Source organism: Ptychodera flava, chromosome 15 (genome assembly GCF_041260155.1).
Source record: "Ptychodera flava strain L36383 chromosome 15, AS_Pfla_20210202, whole genome shotgun sequence".
In the NCBI taxonomy this organism is placed as follows: domain Eukaryota; kingdom Metazoa; phylum Hemichordata; class Enteropneusta; family Ptychoderidae; genus Ptychodera; species Ptychodera flava.
Genome location: NC_091942.1, coordinates 3,599,025 through 3,612,546, shown reverse-complemented (window position 1 = coordinate 3,612,546; position 13,522 = coordinate 3,599,025). Strand labels below are relative to the sequence as shown.

Below are 13,522 nucleotides of genomic sequence, written 5' to 3'. Positions count from 1 at the left end.
GTTTTGGTAAAAAATCTTCTTCTTCATAACCGCTGGTCAGACAGCTTTGTTATTTGGTATACAGGTCCCCAGGGATAACTCAACTTAGATTTGTTCAAATTGTGATGAAATATGCAAATGTGTATTTTTAAGGAATTTTTTTGTCATTTTTGGTCAAAATTTGACTTACATTGTATGTAATTCTTGTACTGTATAAACCCTATCAATTCACCCAGAAAAAAATAATTAATATGATTTTAAATAATTGAATTAATTAGGAAATCATCAAAGCCAAAATAATTTTAGTGTGGAATTATCAGAAAGTTCAACTTTTTTGACAGTTCATAGTGAAATGCTTACCATCTTGGAGGATTAAAACATGTAAAGGCTACTTTCCTGAATCCTAACTTTGATATATTCTGAACCACCATTTATGTTATCTAAAAGAAATTGCTCATAATAGTTTGTCAGAATAGGGTGGTCAAATAAATAGAGATAGAGAAACTTCTAATTTCCATTTATGGTTGACTTGGTAAGGATAAAATAAGATTACTTTTTGAGGAAAAAAATAGAGTGGTCAATTAAAAGAGTGGTCAAAGTGATAGGGTTTTTATGGTAAAGCTGGACTGTAAGATTCCTCATGTGCTATTTATAGCAATTATGCAATCTGTGTAAACAGTGCAATGAAAGTGTAACATGATTCCTTATAATGCTTTTGATGACCTTGAACTTCTTAAGTTACAAACATTTGTCTCTTCAGTGTGCTTTCTCTGAGTATGTACAGTCTCAACTTATTCAACAGAACTTACTTACAATGTTAATTTGAAAGTTAAAATGTGCATGGTTAATAGGATGAAAATACTGATATTAATTAAAAGATAATCAGCTCAAGATTCTTTATAACCTGACAGATATGCTGTTTTATTATGATGTAAATCTTGATTTAAGCAAGTCTTGTTTACTTGAATTAGAATGTAATTAACTCTTGTTTATTTGCTATGATAGACTTATAAAGTCTGATGAAATATGCAAATCTGTATTTTTACAGAATTTGTATTCTTTTGTCAATTTTTGCCATTTTTGGTCAAAGTATTTGTTTCTCAAAAGTTAATTATCTGATAGCTTTGATATTTGGTATACAGGTTCCTGGGTTTTATCTTAATGTAATATATTTAAATTATGATGAAATCGTCAATTTTGTATTTTTTGCAGCTAATTTTGCCATTTTTGGTCAGGCCATCCTGAAATGAGCTATCAAAGATATCCACCTTCTTCATCAATACATGTGTCACAAAAACTTATTCTCTACATAACACAGCAGACCTCTGTCAACTGTTGAGTTGCTGTTTTTTCAAAACCGCTGGTCAGACAGCTTTAATATTTGGTTTACAAGTCCCTAGGATGACCTTAGTGAGATATTTTCATACATTCAGGAAATACTTAATTTTGTATCCATGTCTATAGTAGCTTCAGGGACTTTGGCCCTATGTTTTTAAATTGATTTAGAAAATCTCTAAACTAAGAACATACTTAAGGTAGTATGTGCCTTCAAAATGAAAGACTTAAATTTTTTCTCACATTTTCCTCAATGAATCTTTCAAAATCATGAATAAAAATTGAGGGTCGCCAAGCAAATTTTGGTACTGGAGAAACAAATGACCCAAGATTTACCAACAGCTGAAATTCAAAATGGCTGCCCTCCCTGTGTTAACTCAATGTAGAAAAATTAAAGTTTCGATTTTCGATAAACTAAGCCAGTGAAAAGTTTTCTTACACCAAGAGCTTTAAAATGAACCCCCACAAGTGGTAGATCAGAAAAGAGTTGTAAAATTTTGAGAGTCCGAACATCTGTCCCTGAGGTGCGTTCTACCTTAGGCCAAAAATGTGTTTGTTTCTCATCCTCACGTGCGTCAAAGAAATAAAATGAAAAAAATAAATGCAAAAATACACGACAATAGTGCATAATACAGTGCTGTATAAAACAGAACTGTAAATACAATTATTGATACTAACATTCCATTCAGAACTGTAAACATATGTCACTGTTATATTAAGCAGACAAAACTGTGCATTGCTGCACTAAAAGTCAAACCACAGAACTGTTGCTGTACAAAAATACTAAAGCAACACTGCTGTGCATTTATCTCTGCGTGCAGTCCTATGTTGTTTTCATGTTTTTTGCAAGTTCTTGTTGATTGAAGAATATTGAGAGAAAAAACCAGCATCACCGCATCATTTTTGAAATATGTCTAGGATGAGAAACAAACTTTTTATTTTTCTTGGCCTCAAGGTGACATGGAGGCTATCTGGTGAAACCAGTACAGAAACCATTGTTCATCAAACAGCTACACAGATCTGTGTAATTAACTAGGTTATGAATTATTATTTAACTTTGGGTCCAAAACCAAAGATGTTGCATTCCATGATGTAATCCCATTCGAGAGAATTAAAGTTTTTTTTTCCAAAGTCCATTGCTAAAGACAGTATCTTTGGCGAAGCATTTATATCACTGTAAAATTTCCTCAATCAGTCTGACAGTCATATGTGTCTATACCTTTTACAAAGGTCCTCCGTTGACAATCAACTCAGCGAGGGAGGTCCTTCAGCCCGTTGGCAAGACACTTTGATCCTTTTTAAAAACACTGGGTTTTCTAACTGTGGAGGTTGTACAGTTGAGGAATGACAAAAAGTTTGTGGTCACTTCATGACCACTGCGATACAGTTCCACTGTTCAGAACTTGGTCTACCGTATTTACAGGGCTAAACAAGATATCCCAGTTCTCCCAAAACGTTCGAAGATGAAGCAGCCACGACCACTGAAATGCATACAACATGCAGCAGTACTCATTCGCAAGCATTATTGCAATTAGACTGAAAGATCCGTCGCTCGAGGGCGCTCTCTAGGCGACGGATCTTCCAGTCTCTGTAGCAATATGAGTTGCTCGAATTTCGCGATTTGTTGGTAACCCAGGGAAAAGTTGTGTTTGGGAATCTTGCTAATTACTTCGTCAATTTACCAGGGAGAATAATACTGTTTTTTTCTTTGACCCTTATGCGACCACCAACCACTCCTGTTGGTGGCTCTCTCAGGTAAAATAGGTTCCTATGCGTCTTCCAAAACTCATGAAAAGGAGCGTTTTTGTGGGAGGTCTGTGAAAACAAGAAAAAGCGGTACTTTTTTACCAAAGGCTGGTCCTTTATGAATCTTAATAAATAATATTCTCAATTGTACAGCCATGCCTTGGCTAAGTGAAAAAAACACGATTTGAACTAATTTGGGATAATTGGATTTTCATATTTTTCAAATTTCTCAAAAGTGTTAGATGACGTAAAGCTGGATGTTGCAATATCGCAAATTATTCATAAAAACAAGTGTGTAATGTAAAAAGAAAAGCAGATGAGATTACATTTGCAGATTAAATCGGCATTACTTCACCATCCAATCATCCCAAATTAGTTACAATCGTGTTAAAATGAGATTGTTGTACAATAACGTCATCATGGACAATATTCTTTTTCATGGACAATACTCTTTATTCCATTACAATCTGGTTACTCAAAGAGTGTGTCGAAGAATTACTTCCGATATTCACTTGTATGTTGAACTGTTCTTTTCAAAATTGCATTTTTTCCCGATATTTAGAAGGAAGCTATAGTAATACAAAAAGCCAGGTGCTGGTACATATCTCTCCAGATTACCGGTTAGTAACTTATTAAAGCTTTGTTTCAAAGCCTTTTAAACGGGTCGTCTTTGACCAATTAACAGCTAGCTCTAATGAAGCAAAGGCCCGTTACCTGTGTGTCACTCTGCATACAGGCAATATCATAGTACTGAGACTGTACTCAGCAGGGTAACTTCTGACATATTTCAGTGTATGGGAAAACAACAGGTAGCATTGATGGCGTTGCTAGATCTGCCTTTGGCACAGTAGATCACCAAATCGTGCTCAACACTATGAAGGCTGAATTTGGTTTAGACAACACAGTTTTTGAATTGGCTTGCATCTTATCTGAGTAACAGATCACAAAGACTACTGATATCCGACAGTTTGTCTGAAAAGTATGGTATCAGATTTGGTGTTCTACAGGTATCTTGCCTTGGACCGGTTCTGTTTACAGCTTATTCGAGTACATTGTTCCACGTCATAAACAAACTGTCATTTATTATACAGTCATGGTGTTGAAAGTGTTTTCACCGAGAGATAATGATCAAACCAAATCACCTGAATGCGTATATAAACGTGTTCGTGTTTGTGATATTCAAAATTGTACGTTTGAACAGAGGTTAAAAAATAATGATAAGAATACAGAAGTTGTGACTTTTGGTACCAAACAACAGCTTGCCAAATTAACTTGTGACCATGTTCGAATTAGTTGTGACAGCATCAAAATTGTTGATAGGGTTCGTAACCTGGTAGGTTATCATGATTCAAGCTTGTCGATGGAACACCGTGTCACCAAGTCAAAAAGCCAGTCACGACTCATACAACCCCCGACGAATTCGTCAATATTTGAATCAAGACATTACTGAAATTCTTGTTCACGCTCTCATGAGCTCTCATCTCGACTATTCGATACTTTAATCTTATATAGCATGCCAAATTAGCTGTTTAGTAAGTTATATCGCGTTCAGAATGATGCAACAAGAGTGGCGAGTGGCATTTCTTTTTTAATAATTTTATCAACTCCACTGATAAGCTTTTATTGAATTGCTTTTTACATTTCAAACATCTTCTCGTCTTTTGTCTATGGTTCTACTCGTATCATATTCTTGTTCATTGCATATTTTTTCTTGTTCACTTGTGAAGCGCTTTTGAATATTTTATCTTCGAAAAAGCGCTGAAAAAAGCCATTAAAATTAAACAGTAAAGATCCACAGGGTAACTGTGGTACGCAAAGAATATTGATCCTTGATTAAGCTGGTTGCTTATAATGAATGACTAAAATGTGAGATCCATTAACTATAACGTGACGCCGCTTGGTTTACGCCAGAACACACATGCACGACACAGACTTTAAAGAAAAATGAAAATCGTAAAATGTTTCTGATAGTTGTTTATAAAGTCGTTATCGCTGATTAAAATCACTGCAGTTACATGTAAGTAGCGGGGGAGTTAAACTTTAAGCTATTTTTTGTTCAGGTTAGATCCGTCGCTCGAACGTGTCAAAACGATAAACAGAATGCCGTTAAAAACATGCCAATATGTATATTGTACACATTGTCACGTTTTAACGGCATTCTGTTTATAACGGCATTCCGTTCTTGTCAAGAAAAGCAATATGTGAACATGAGCAAAAATCACTTAGAGAACTTTTTGTTGAGGATTGTGTGTCCTTACGGCTGCTAGAATAAACAGAAAAATGAATTGAAATACATTATTCCTAAGCAGCGTCTAGCTGTGACAAATAATGGTGGTAAGAAATGCAAAAAGTACGACAATCGACACCTTCCAAGGCAGAATCATGGCATTCCCGCTTACATCACAAGGCTCGCAAGGTGGCGCTGTTACAGGTTCCTCACACGGCTCGTCTTTGAGCAGTTTCATGGCGTAGTCAAGCCAAAATGTTGTGTACTCAGGTCTGATATCCATACGGACGTTATTATCCTCCGTCATATTCGGGAAGAAATGAATGTAAGTACTGATCCTCGTTGTCAAATGCTTTCCATTCAACGTCATTTATGTACTCTTTGCCGTCTGGTTCATTTGGATTCCTGTGAGAAAAGAATTCAACATGAAAACAGAGCGTGGAATGCCTCATGCATCTAAGTTCGAGTATGGATTTTGTCAACGTTATCAACCCTCCAAACCACATACTCATTATTCGTAAACACAATAAAATTGAGAGTACTTAAATTTCAAGATGCAATACCGTAACTTTTGATTTTTTTTGTTCCACTATTTTTGTAAATGTGAGGTACTGTTCCCTGTTCAATTCCCTAAAAATGTTGAAATACGCAGTATTCAGCATGTCATCTCGACTGTACATGCGCAGACTGCATTGTTACTGTTGACTGGTGAATTGTGGTCCGGACCAGAATTCAAATGTAATTAATAACAGTATATTCTACATCTATAAAGGCTATGTTGCCGAGCTCAATATGGGAAATTTTAACATGCATTCGGGAGTAGAACGAGAGCTTGCCATTGACATAAAATACAAAAAAAAGTGAAAAATCGCCAAAAGTTACAGTACTGGCCCTTTAATCACCACGTCACAAATTATGGTGCAGTTCGAAAAGACTTTACCATGTTTGCAGTTCTTGTGGTTATTATTTAGTCGAACCTTACCACAGAGAGTTATTATCGATGCTGATTCGGGTTCACAATCGAATAAGGTTATCGAATGTCTGATTTCTATTATAGAAGCTGTGTTGATAGTATTTGTTTTGGCCATAGAACGTCGTAGGCACACTAACGGAAACATACACTCACAAAAGCAGATCCAGGTTTGACAATCTGCATTACCTGTTTGCTTTTTATCGTTGTTTGTTTCTCAAAATAAACTGAACATGTCTCTCCCGTCCATGTTCGTATTCGTCTCCGATACTCGCCGGGTATTGAATATTCTCATCAACCTAGCAAAGTGCTACCTATTTACAATATACCGAATACTGATACTGTCTGATAATTCTCCCCGAATAAGTATATTCAACCTGCCCATTAACGGAACGTCGGATGAGAGAGGGCGGGGCATTGAACATATATCGATTTTAATATTGACTAATATTGACTGTGTACTTACCCAGACTTGGCAAAATTGGTCCAATACGATGACATCTGTTTACTCAGGAAGAGTTCCTCCGCTGGAATAGTCGTGTTGACGAACGGTGCGGCGTGCATTTCAAGCGTGTGACTGAATACAAACGGGATCTCCATGGCGTGGCTGGCCCCACTTACGTACGAGGGCCCGGTGTAAAAGCTAGGGCGGAAATCGAAAAAGTAGTGGTAAGTCTTTTTCTGATTCTCCACAGCCAGCCGATCTTTAGGACTTCTGTTTCTGCTTTGTCCATTAGACGGGATGTTCAGCTGCATACCAGTAACCGGAAACGGTAAAGGAATTGGAATTGGCAGGGGTGGTAGATCAGTGGGAGGTTGTGGTGGATCTGGAGGAGGAGGAGCGTGAAGACGAGCGTTGGCCACCGTTGGGGCCAGGAACGTTAAATCGCTGAAGAATTCGTTGTACTTCTCTGTCCTTACGTGCCCATTATCAGGATCGTTCCACTCTGTGTACTGGAAAAGAGCGGCGTCTGTGAGCTTGTCTTCGTTTTGCTCGAAGAACAGGTGCACTTGCCCTGCTATGAGAGCCCTAAACACCGGTTCAGCCAGTCCGTCATCGGTTGGATCGAGTGGATCAGGCAAAATCGGCAGCATCAACGTCCCTTCAAAGCTGTTGCTACCAACCATAATGTCGTAGTCTTTAAAGACGCCATTCTGTACAAAATCTTCCACAGGTTCGGTGATGATTTCGTCGTCGGTGACAGGAACGAGTATTGTACCCGCCTGGGCTTCAACAATTTCTTCGTATGTGGCGTCTCTCAGACACTCGACCAGTTTAGCGTGGTCTTCGACATCTTCACATCCCAAATTCTCACCGACCGTTTCTGAAAAACCAATGGTCATATCCACGGGGGGAACGATCCCGGGGAAAAGTGTACCGCTCTGAGAGATGGCTCTGTGGAAAAGCTCCTCTCCCTGTATGAGCGAAGTGTGGGAGAGAATTGAACAGCTAAACCCACCAGCCGATTCGCCGAATATGGTAATTCGATTGGGATCGCCCCCGAAGAAAGCCGCGTTGTTCTTCACCCATCGGAGGGCTAAAATCTGATCGTGAAGTCCGTAATTACCCGGCAGATGCTCATCTTTGGTCGAGATGAATCCCAGAGCACCAAGACGATAGTTTATGGTTACCACGATGACCCCGTACAAGGAAGAAAGTGCGGAACTTTCGTAGAGCATCCCTTGTCCTATGACAAACCCCCCTCCGTGAATCCACACCATGACAGCGTATGGTTCTTCTGGCTCTTCATTGGGAACATAGATGTTCAGCTGCAAGCAATCCTCATCTACTTCTTCGCTTGGCAGGACTTCCTTCATCCATCCTCCGTATTCCATTGGTTGAGGACAAGACACACCGAACTTTGTTGCGTCGAATTCATGATCCGGGTCCCATGGCTCCTTGTCCACCGGTTTGCTGAATCTTAGGTCACCGACCGGCGGCTCCGCGTACGGTATGGCTCTGAAATACGTCACATTAAGTGCCGACACCTCGGACCTAATGCCTCTGACCGGTCCGTGGGTTGTCTCTACGACGAGATCAATCGCCGAAACACTGACGCACAAACCGGCGAGTATCGCCAAGCAGTTACGAAGCGCTGACATGGCGTGGGTTCAATGATGGAGCAGAGCGCCAACTGAAGTAAGATATCGAAATACGTGTTCAAAACACTGAAGGTAGTCCATGATTTACCTTAACGAATAAGTAATTAACCTTTTACCTAGAAAATTTTATCTTATCGAGGGCAAATGCTTTCAAGGTGTCATGTGAATGAGTGAAATTCTGCAAATTAAACGTGTATACAGACACTTTATTCGATTATTTATATAAATGGAATTTGTAGAGAAAGACACCCGTTAGCGATAGTACTTCAGTATAAGTTGAGAACGTACGAACGAATATCCCTCAATCTAAATTAGATAACTTGACTTTCAGTGTTAGACTACTTTTATTCAAAACCCAACTGACCAATTAAACACACCACCAGTGTTCAATTTGGTTTTCTCCGCCGGACTTGGAGGAACTCTGAGATGCGTGTCAGCAACGGGATGGTGCGAGTTCATGTCATCAGATGTCATCGATAACGAATCTTTTAAATGTTGTTTGTTTAACACCTTCCGTTCCTGTTAACCGAAATAAAAACACCTATTCAAGCAGATCTCTCCATGATTATGACGCTGACCCCTAGAATCGTAAAGAAGGTCATCATCTGTATGTCTGGTATCTTTGCTGTATTTGACTATTTGACTCTAGCGCCTGCTTGATTGGTCATATTCTATCATCGCAGTTGTTTGGGGTATCTGTTATGGTGCCTGTATAGAGTTTAATGTCTCGATAGTCGGGAATACATCTACGTTTAAAAGATTAAAACAACAGGCAGTTCAATTAATCTATAAAAGTTATTGGTTCATGACCATTAATTCATTTTCGCGATAGTTTCATATATCGTGTCTAAAACCAGGGTCGAATGAATATATGCATGGTCACCCATTCATTATCTTTCAACATGTCAAACAATATGAGCAGTATCTTGTATCAAACAAAATTTATTAAAAGTGGCCGACTTTGTCCCTTTAATGTCGTATGAAAATAATTGCAGTGGTAATTGTCTCCATTGACTTCAAGTCTCTTGTTACTCTGTTGTAATTTGACCTGTCGCTGGCATTCCCCTACAAGAGGCATCATACCAGTGAACTGTAATAAATTGTATATAAGGCAAATCGAAAATACAAATTACGTTCTTGGTTAAAAAGTTTACCACCAAGTGGTATACTTCGGGTGCATCTCGGGACGAAGGTGTAAAACCAGCTCAATGCCGTTGACATATCAGCCAAGTTGGCAGAAATAGTGGTTACCGCCTCTGAAAACAATGAAGTGCTCGGACAGGGAATATCCAGAGGTCAATACAATAAGAATGCCCGGCAATGGTGGAAGCGCTAAGCTGACTATTTAGACAACCCTGGCGATGAAAAATAGGCTTACTATAAATATCAATAAGACAAACTATGTAGTTTTCCACAAAAAACGTAGAACCGTGTATTTATATGATGAATTGTGTGTGAAAAATCAACCTTTGATTCGGTGTCATCAAGCGTCATTTGTTGGGGTAATTATTGATGAATACCTTACATGGAAACCACATATTACCGAGGTAAATGAAGTAATTAAGAGGAAAGCTGGTATACTGTTTAGATTAAGAACTTTTGTACCGAAAAGTATTCTACTGTTGTTGTACAAGTCATTTATCCAACCATATATTACGTATGGCTTAGAAGTTTGGGGAAATACGTTTTCATCATATCTAAAACAAATTTACATTACGCAAAAAATGTGCATGAGATGTATCACATTTTCTGAATTCAGAGCGCCATCTTCACCTTTGTTTTATGAATTACGTATTTTAGATGTTAATAAGCTTTATAAATTACTTGTCTGTACTTTCATGTTTGATTTACATCATCAAAATGTACCCCATCCACTATCAGATTACTTCCAAGTTGTAGATCACTGTGCTATGATACACGTCAACAGTCAGCCATGACTTTAGTACTCCCTAGAATGTATACTTCTGCAGGTCAATCCTCAATATCCTACACAGGTGCGAAATTATGGAACACTTTACCGAATCGTATCAAATCCTTAACTTCCAGGTGGAAGTTCATAAGGGACCTGAAAGATCACCTTCTACAAGAATATCTTGGTACAAATAAGTTTATTATTTCAACCAAGAGTTAAGGCAAGTCGTATAGAATGACAGACTATGTATTTTGTTTTTCCTTCTTTCTTTATACAAGAGTTTTCACCATTCACCAGACAGTAGCCTAACATGCTTAATAACGTAATATATTACTGAGTAAGCGGGGCTAGGCTTGACTAGCGTAAAGCTATATTTCTAGCTCCATATTGCCAATATACCATTTGCAACTTCTGTTTTTCTCATTGCCTTTTTGTGGCATTAGATGTGTATTTGATGCATAATAATATGGCAATAAAATGAATGAATGAATGAAAGAAAAAATGAATGAAAAAAACTGCATGAAAGGTTTTGACCTCTATTGATCACGGGAAGCGGAGAGATTGTTCCGGCGCTTACAGAACTAACTTCAGGCTGCTTTCATGGAAACTTTGGAAACGACTTAATTGTTTGTCCTGTATGGTTATACGACCAAGCAATATTTACACTGTAATAAAAACCAGCCTGATATCCGAGAAAGCGTGTAAGATTGATACTGATTTCTCTATAATAGTGTACCACCTGATCTTATTGAGGGCGCTGGTAAAATATGGAAATAACCCAAGGAGTCGAAACCTGAAACTGTTTTTTTATTCTTGCAGGTTTTACAAAAGATACTGACAAGAATGAATATAGATAAAAAAAGATTTTTTTCAAAAAGTTTATATGAGTGTGGTCTGGTTACACCGGGAAAAGAACGCCGATTATGGATGCGAAAAAGGGCATTCTTACCATACTATCAAGATTTAACGGTTAATCCCTTTGCGTTTTTTTATAACGATGACCAGAGCTTCTTGTGTACGGTGTTTTTTTTTTCGACCAGCCAGAGCATGATGCAAACTATTTTTTCCGAACTTAAAGTGGAAACATTTTCATGGACACAACTTTGAATGAGGGCTATGAGACGTGTGAGGAAAAACTTTACTCTGTGCTTCACAATTATGACTTGTTATCAATTTAGTGACCGAAATGTGCTCTCTCTCTCTCTCTCTCTCTCTCTCTCTCTCTCTCTCTCTCTCTCTCTCTCTCTCACAATTATGTCTTGTTATCTATTTTGTGACCGAAATTTGCTCTCTCTCTCTCTCTCTCTCTCTCTCTCTCTCTCTCTCTCTCTCTCTCTCTCTCTCTCTCTCTCTCTCTCTCATTTAAACAGGAGAGCATCAACCTGACCGGATTGTACGACGCTGTAAGGGTTTGTTGTTGGTGTTCTGGATTGGATTCTGTGACAGGTGCACTAAAGTCATAATTTACGCTTACCAACCATGGAATGTGAAGTCAGTCAAAAGTTTATTCAACTCACATGTGTAACGCTTCTTTCACATGAAACCATTAGTAATCTTCACTGAGTTCAACTATAGGTTACCGTGACCGGACGATGACATCGATGTCGTTGACTAGCTTTGACCATCACTTTTAGCGCATCATCGTCATATAAATTCTACGTAATTTTCTATGTAATGTGCAGTAGTTTTATTACTCTTTCGTTTGTTTATTTGTTTATTTTATACCTTTTATCGAAAAAGCTATCGATTCATCAATACCTATTCCATATAAAACAGCTCTTTCTGTAGAAAAATATAATTTTTGTGGTAGAAAATAAAATTGGTGAGATCGTAGCGGAGTTACGTAGTCTTCCTTGAGTCTCATTTTATCCTCTTCTTTGTTGCTTTCAAGCTAAACAGTGGCCATTCCTTTCGTAAGCTGTGTGATGTAATATTGGCCTAATTTACGAAGAAAGACTTAAGGACGCTTATAGTCACTCGAGATCACATCAACCAAAAATGCATCGCATTACTAAATGGGCTCTGAACATACTCCTGTCATGTGGTGTTTCAATATTTATTGCAGTTGTCTGTAAGTGGACACTTTTCTCAGACTGGCTTACATTAAAATGAACAATATCTATCAGCATGTCAATGCCCTGTTGTGATCAACATCGCAAGCAAAGTAGTCAAATTGGTGCAGCTATGCACCAAAGAGCAACACTTCGATTTGAAAAGTCCATGAAATACGAGAATTGTTACTTTGTTGATATGGGACAGTAGGATGGCGTTTAGTTCACCCATGTGTCGTTGTTAGCAATAACTGTGAATTTCATCAAATATTATACAAAAGGACGCGATGTGCCCTGCAGATGCGCTCTCAGTACGCCAAAGAGATCACGTGATGGTGGTCCAAAAAGTCCATGCGTACAAATGCGCATGGAAATACACGTATTTCTCTAAGCGCCATTCACGCACACGAGTTTGTACCGTGTTCTGTTCGAATTCCGGGTATGACCTTGTGTATTTGATGTATTGCGTCAATTGACGTTATCGTCTGCATCCTTCACTTTGTATTGTCTCTGTGTGTTATCAATATGTTACAAATTTAAGGTAAAGTGCGTCTCGGGGACATATATGTAGACTCTCTAATTTTTACAATTTGTTTACTGATCTACCACGTGTTCGGGCTCATTTTAAAGCTCTTCAAATGAGAAAAATTTTCAAGGTTTTAATTTTTCGAAAATTTGATTTTTGCAATGCATTGCAACTCAGTTAAATAGTTTTTCGACAATTTCAATGGACGATGACAGAAATAATGATTTAGCTTGAATGTAGGCCTAGTATCAAAATGAAGGTAGTTGTTTCTGTCACCTTTTCAATGCAAGTTCTGTGTATGGTAGTCAGTGTAATATAAGAGTCCAAAAAAGTGTAGGACTTCGGAAATTTCTGTGTATGAGCCAAATTCGCATGTCTGTAGATGAAATTTCATGGCACCATACATATTTAAGTTAGCAGTCTTGACTGTTATTCAATACGCCACGGGGACATTTTGTCGGGCTTGAAACTTTTACAAGTCCTTTCTGACCTACCATGTGTGGGACTCACCATGTGTGGGACTCACCATGTGTGGGACTCATTTTTAAAGCGGATGGCGGCCATTTTGAATTTTAAATATCGGTAATTTTTTTGTTAATTTGTTTCTCTACTACCAAACTTTGCAGGTAATCCCTGGCTTTTATTCTTGACTTAGAAGGAGAGTTTTTGAAAT

General features: G+C 38.2%; 1 protein-coding gene across 1 annotated transcript; it reads right to left on the bottom strand.

Moving 5' to 3' along the window:
• Window positions 1–4,096: 4,096 nt before the first annotated feature.
• On the bottom strand, window positions 4,097–8,474 carry LOC139150911 (neuroligin-4, X-linked-like). Its single transcript, XM_070723373.1, has 2 exons — window positions 6,724–8,474; window positions 4,097–5,692 (listed from the first exon to the last, which is right to left on the bottom strand). The coding sequence occupies exons 1-2, from the start codon at window positions 8,358–8,360 to the stop codon at window positions 5,581–5,583; spliced, it is 1,749 nt and encodes a 582-aa protein (XP_070579474.1). The 5' UTR covers window positions 8,361–8,474; the 3' UTR covers window positions 4,097–5,580.
• Between the last annotated feature and the right edge of the window lie 5,048 nt (window positions 8,475–13,522).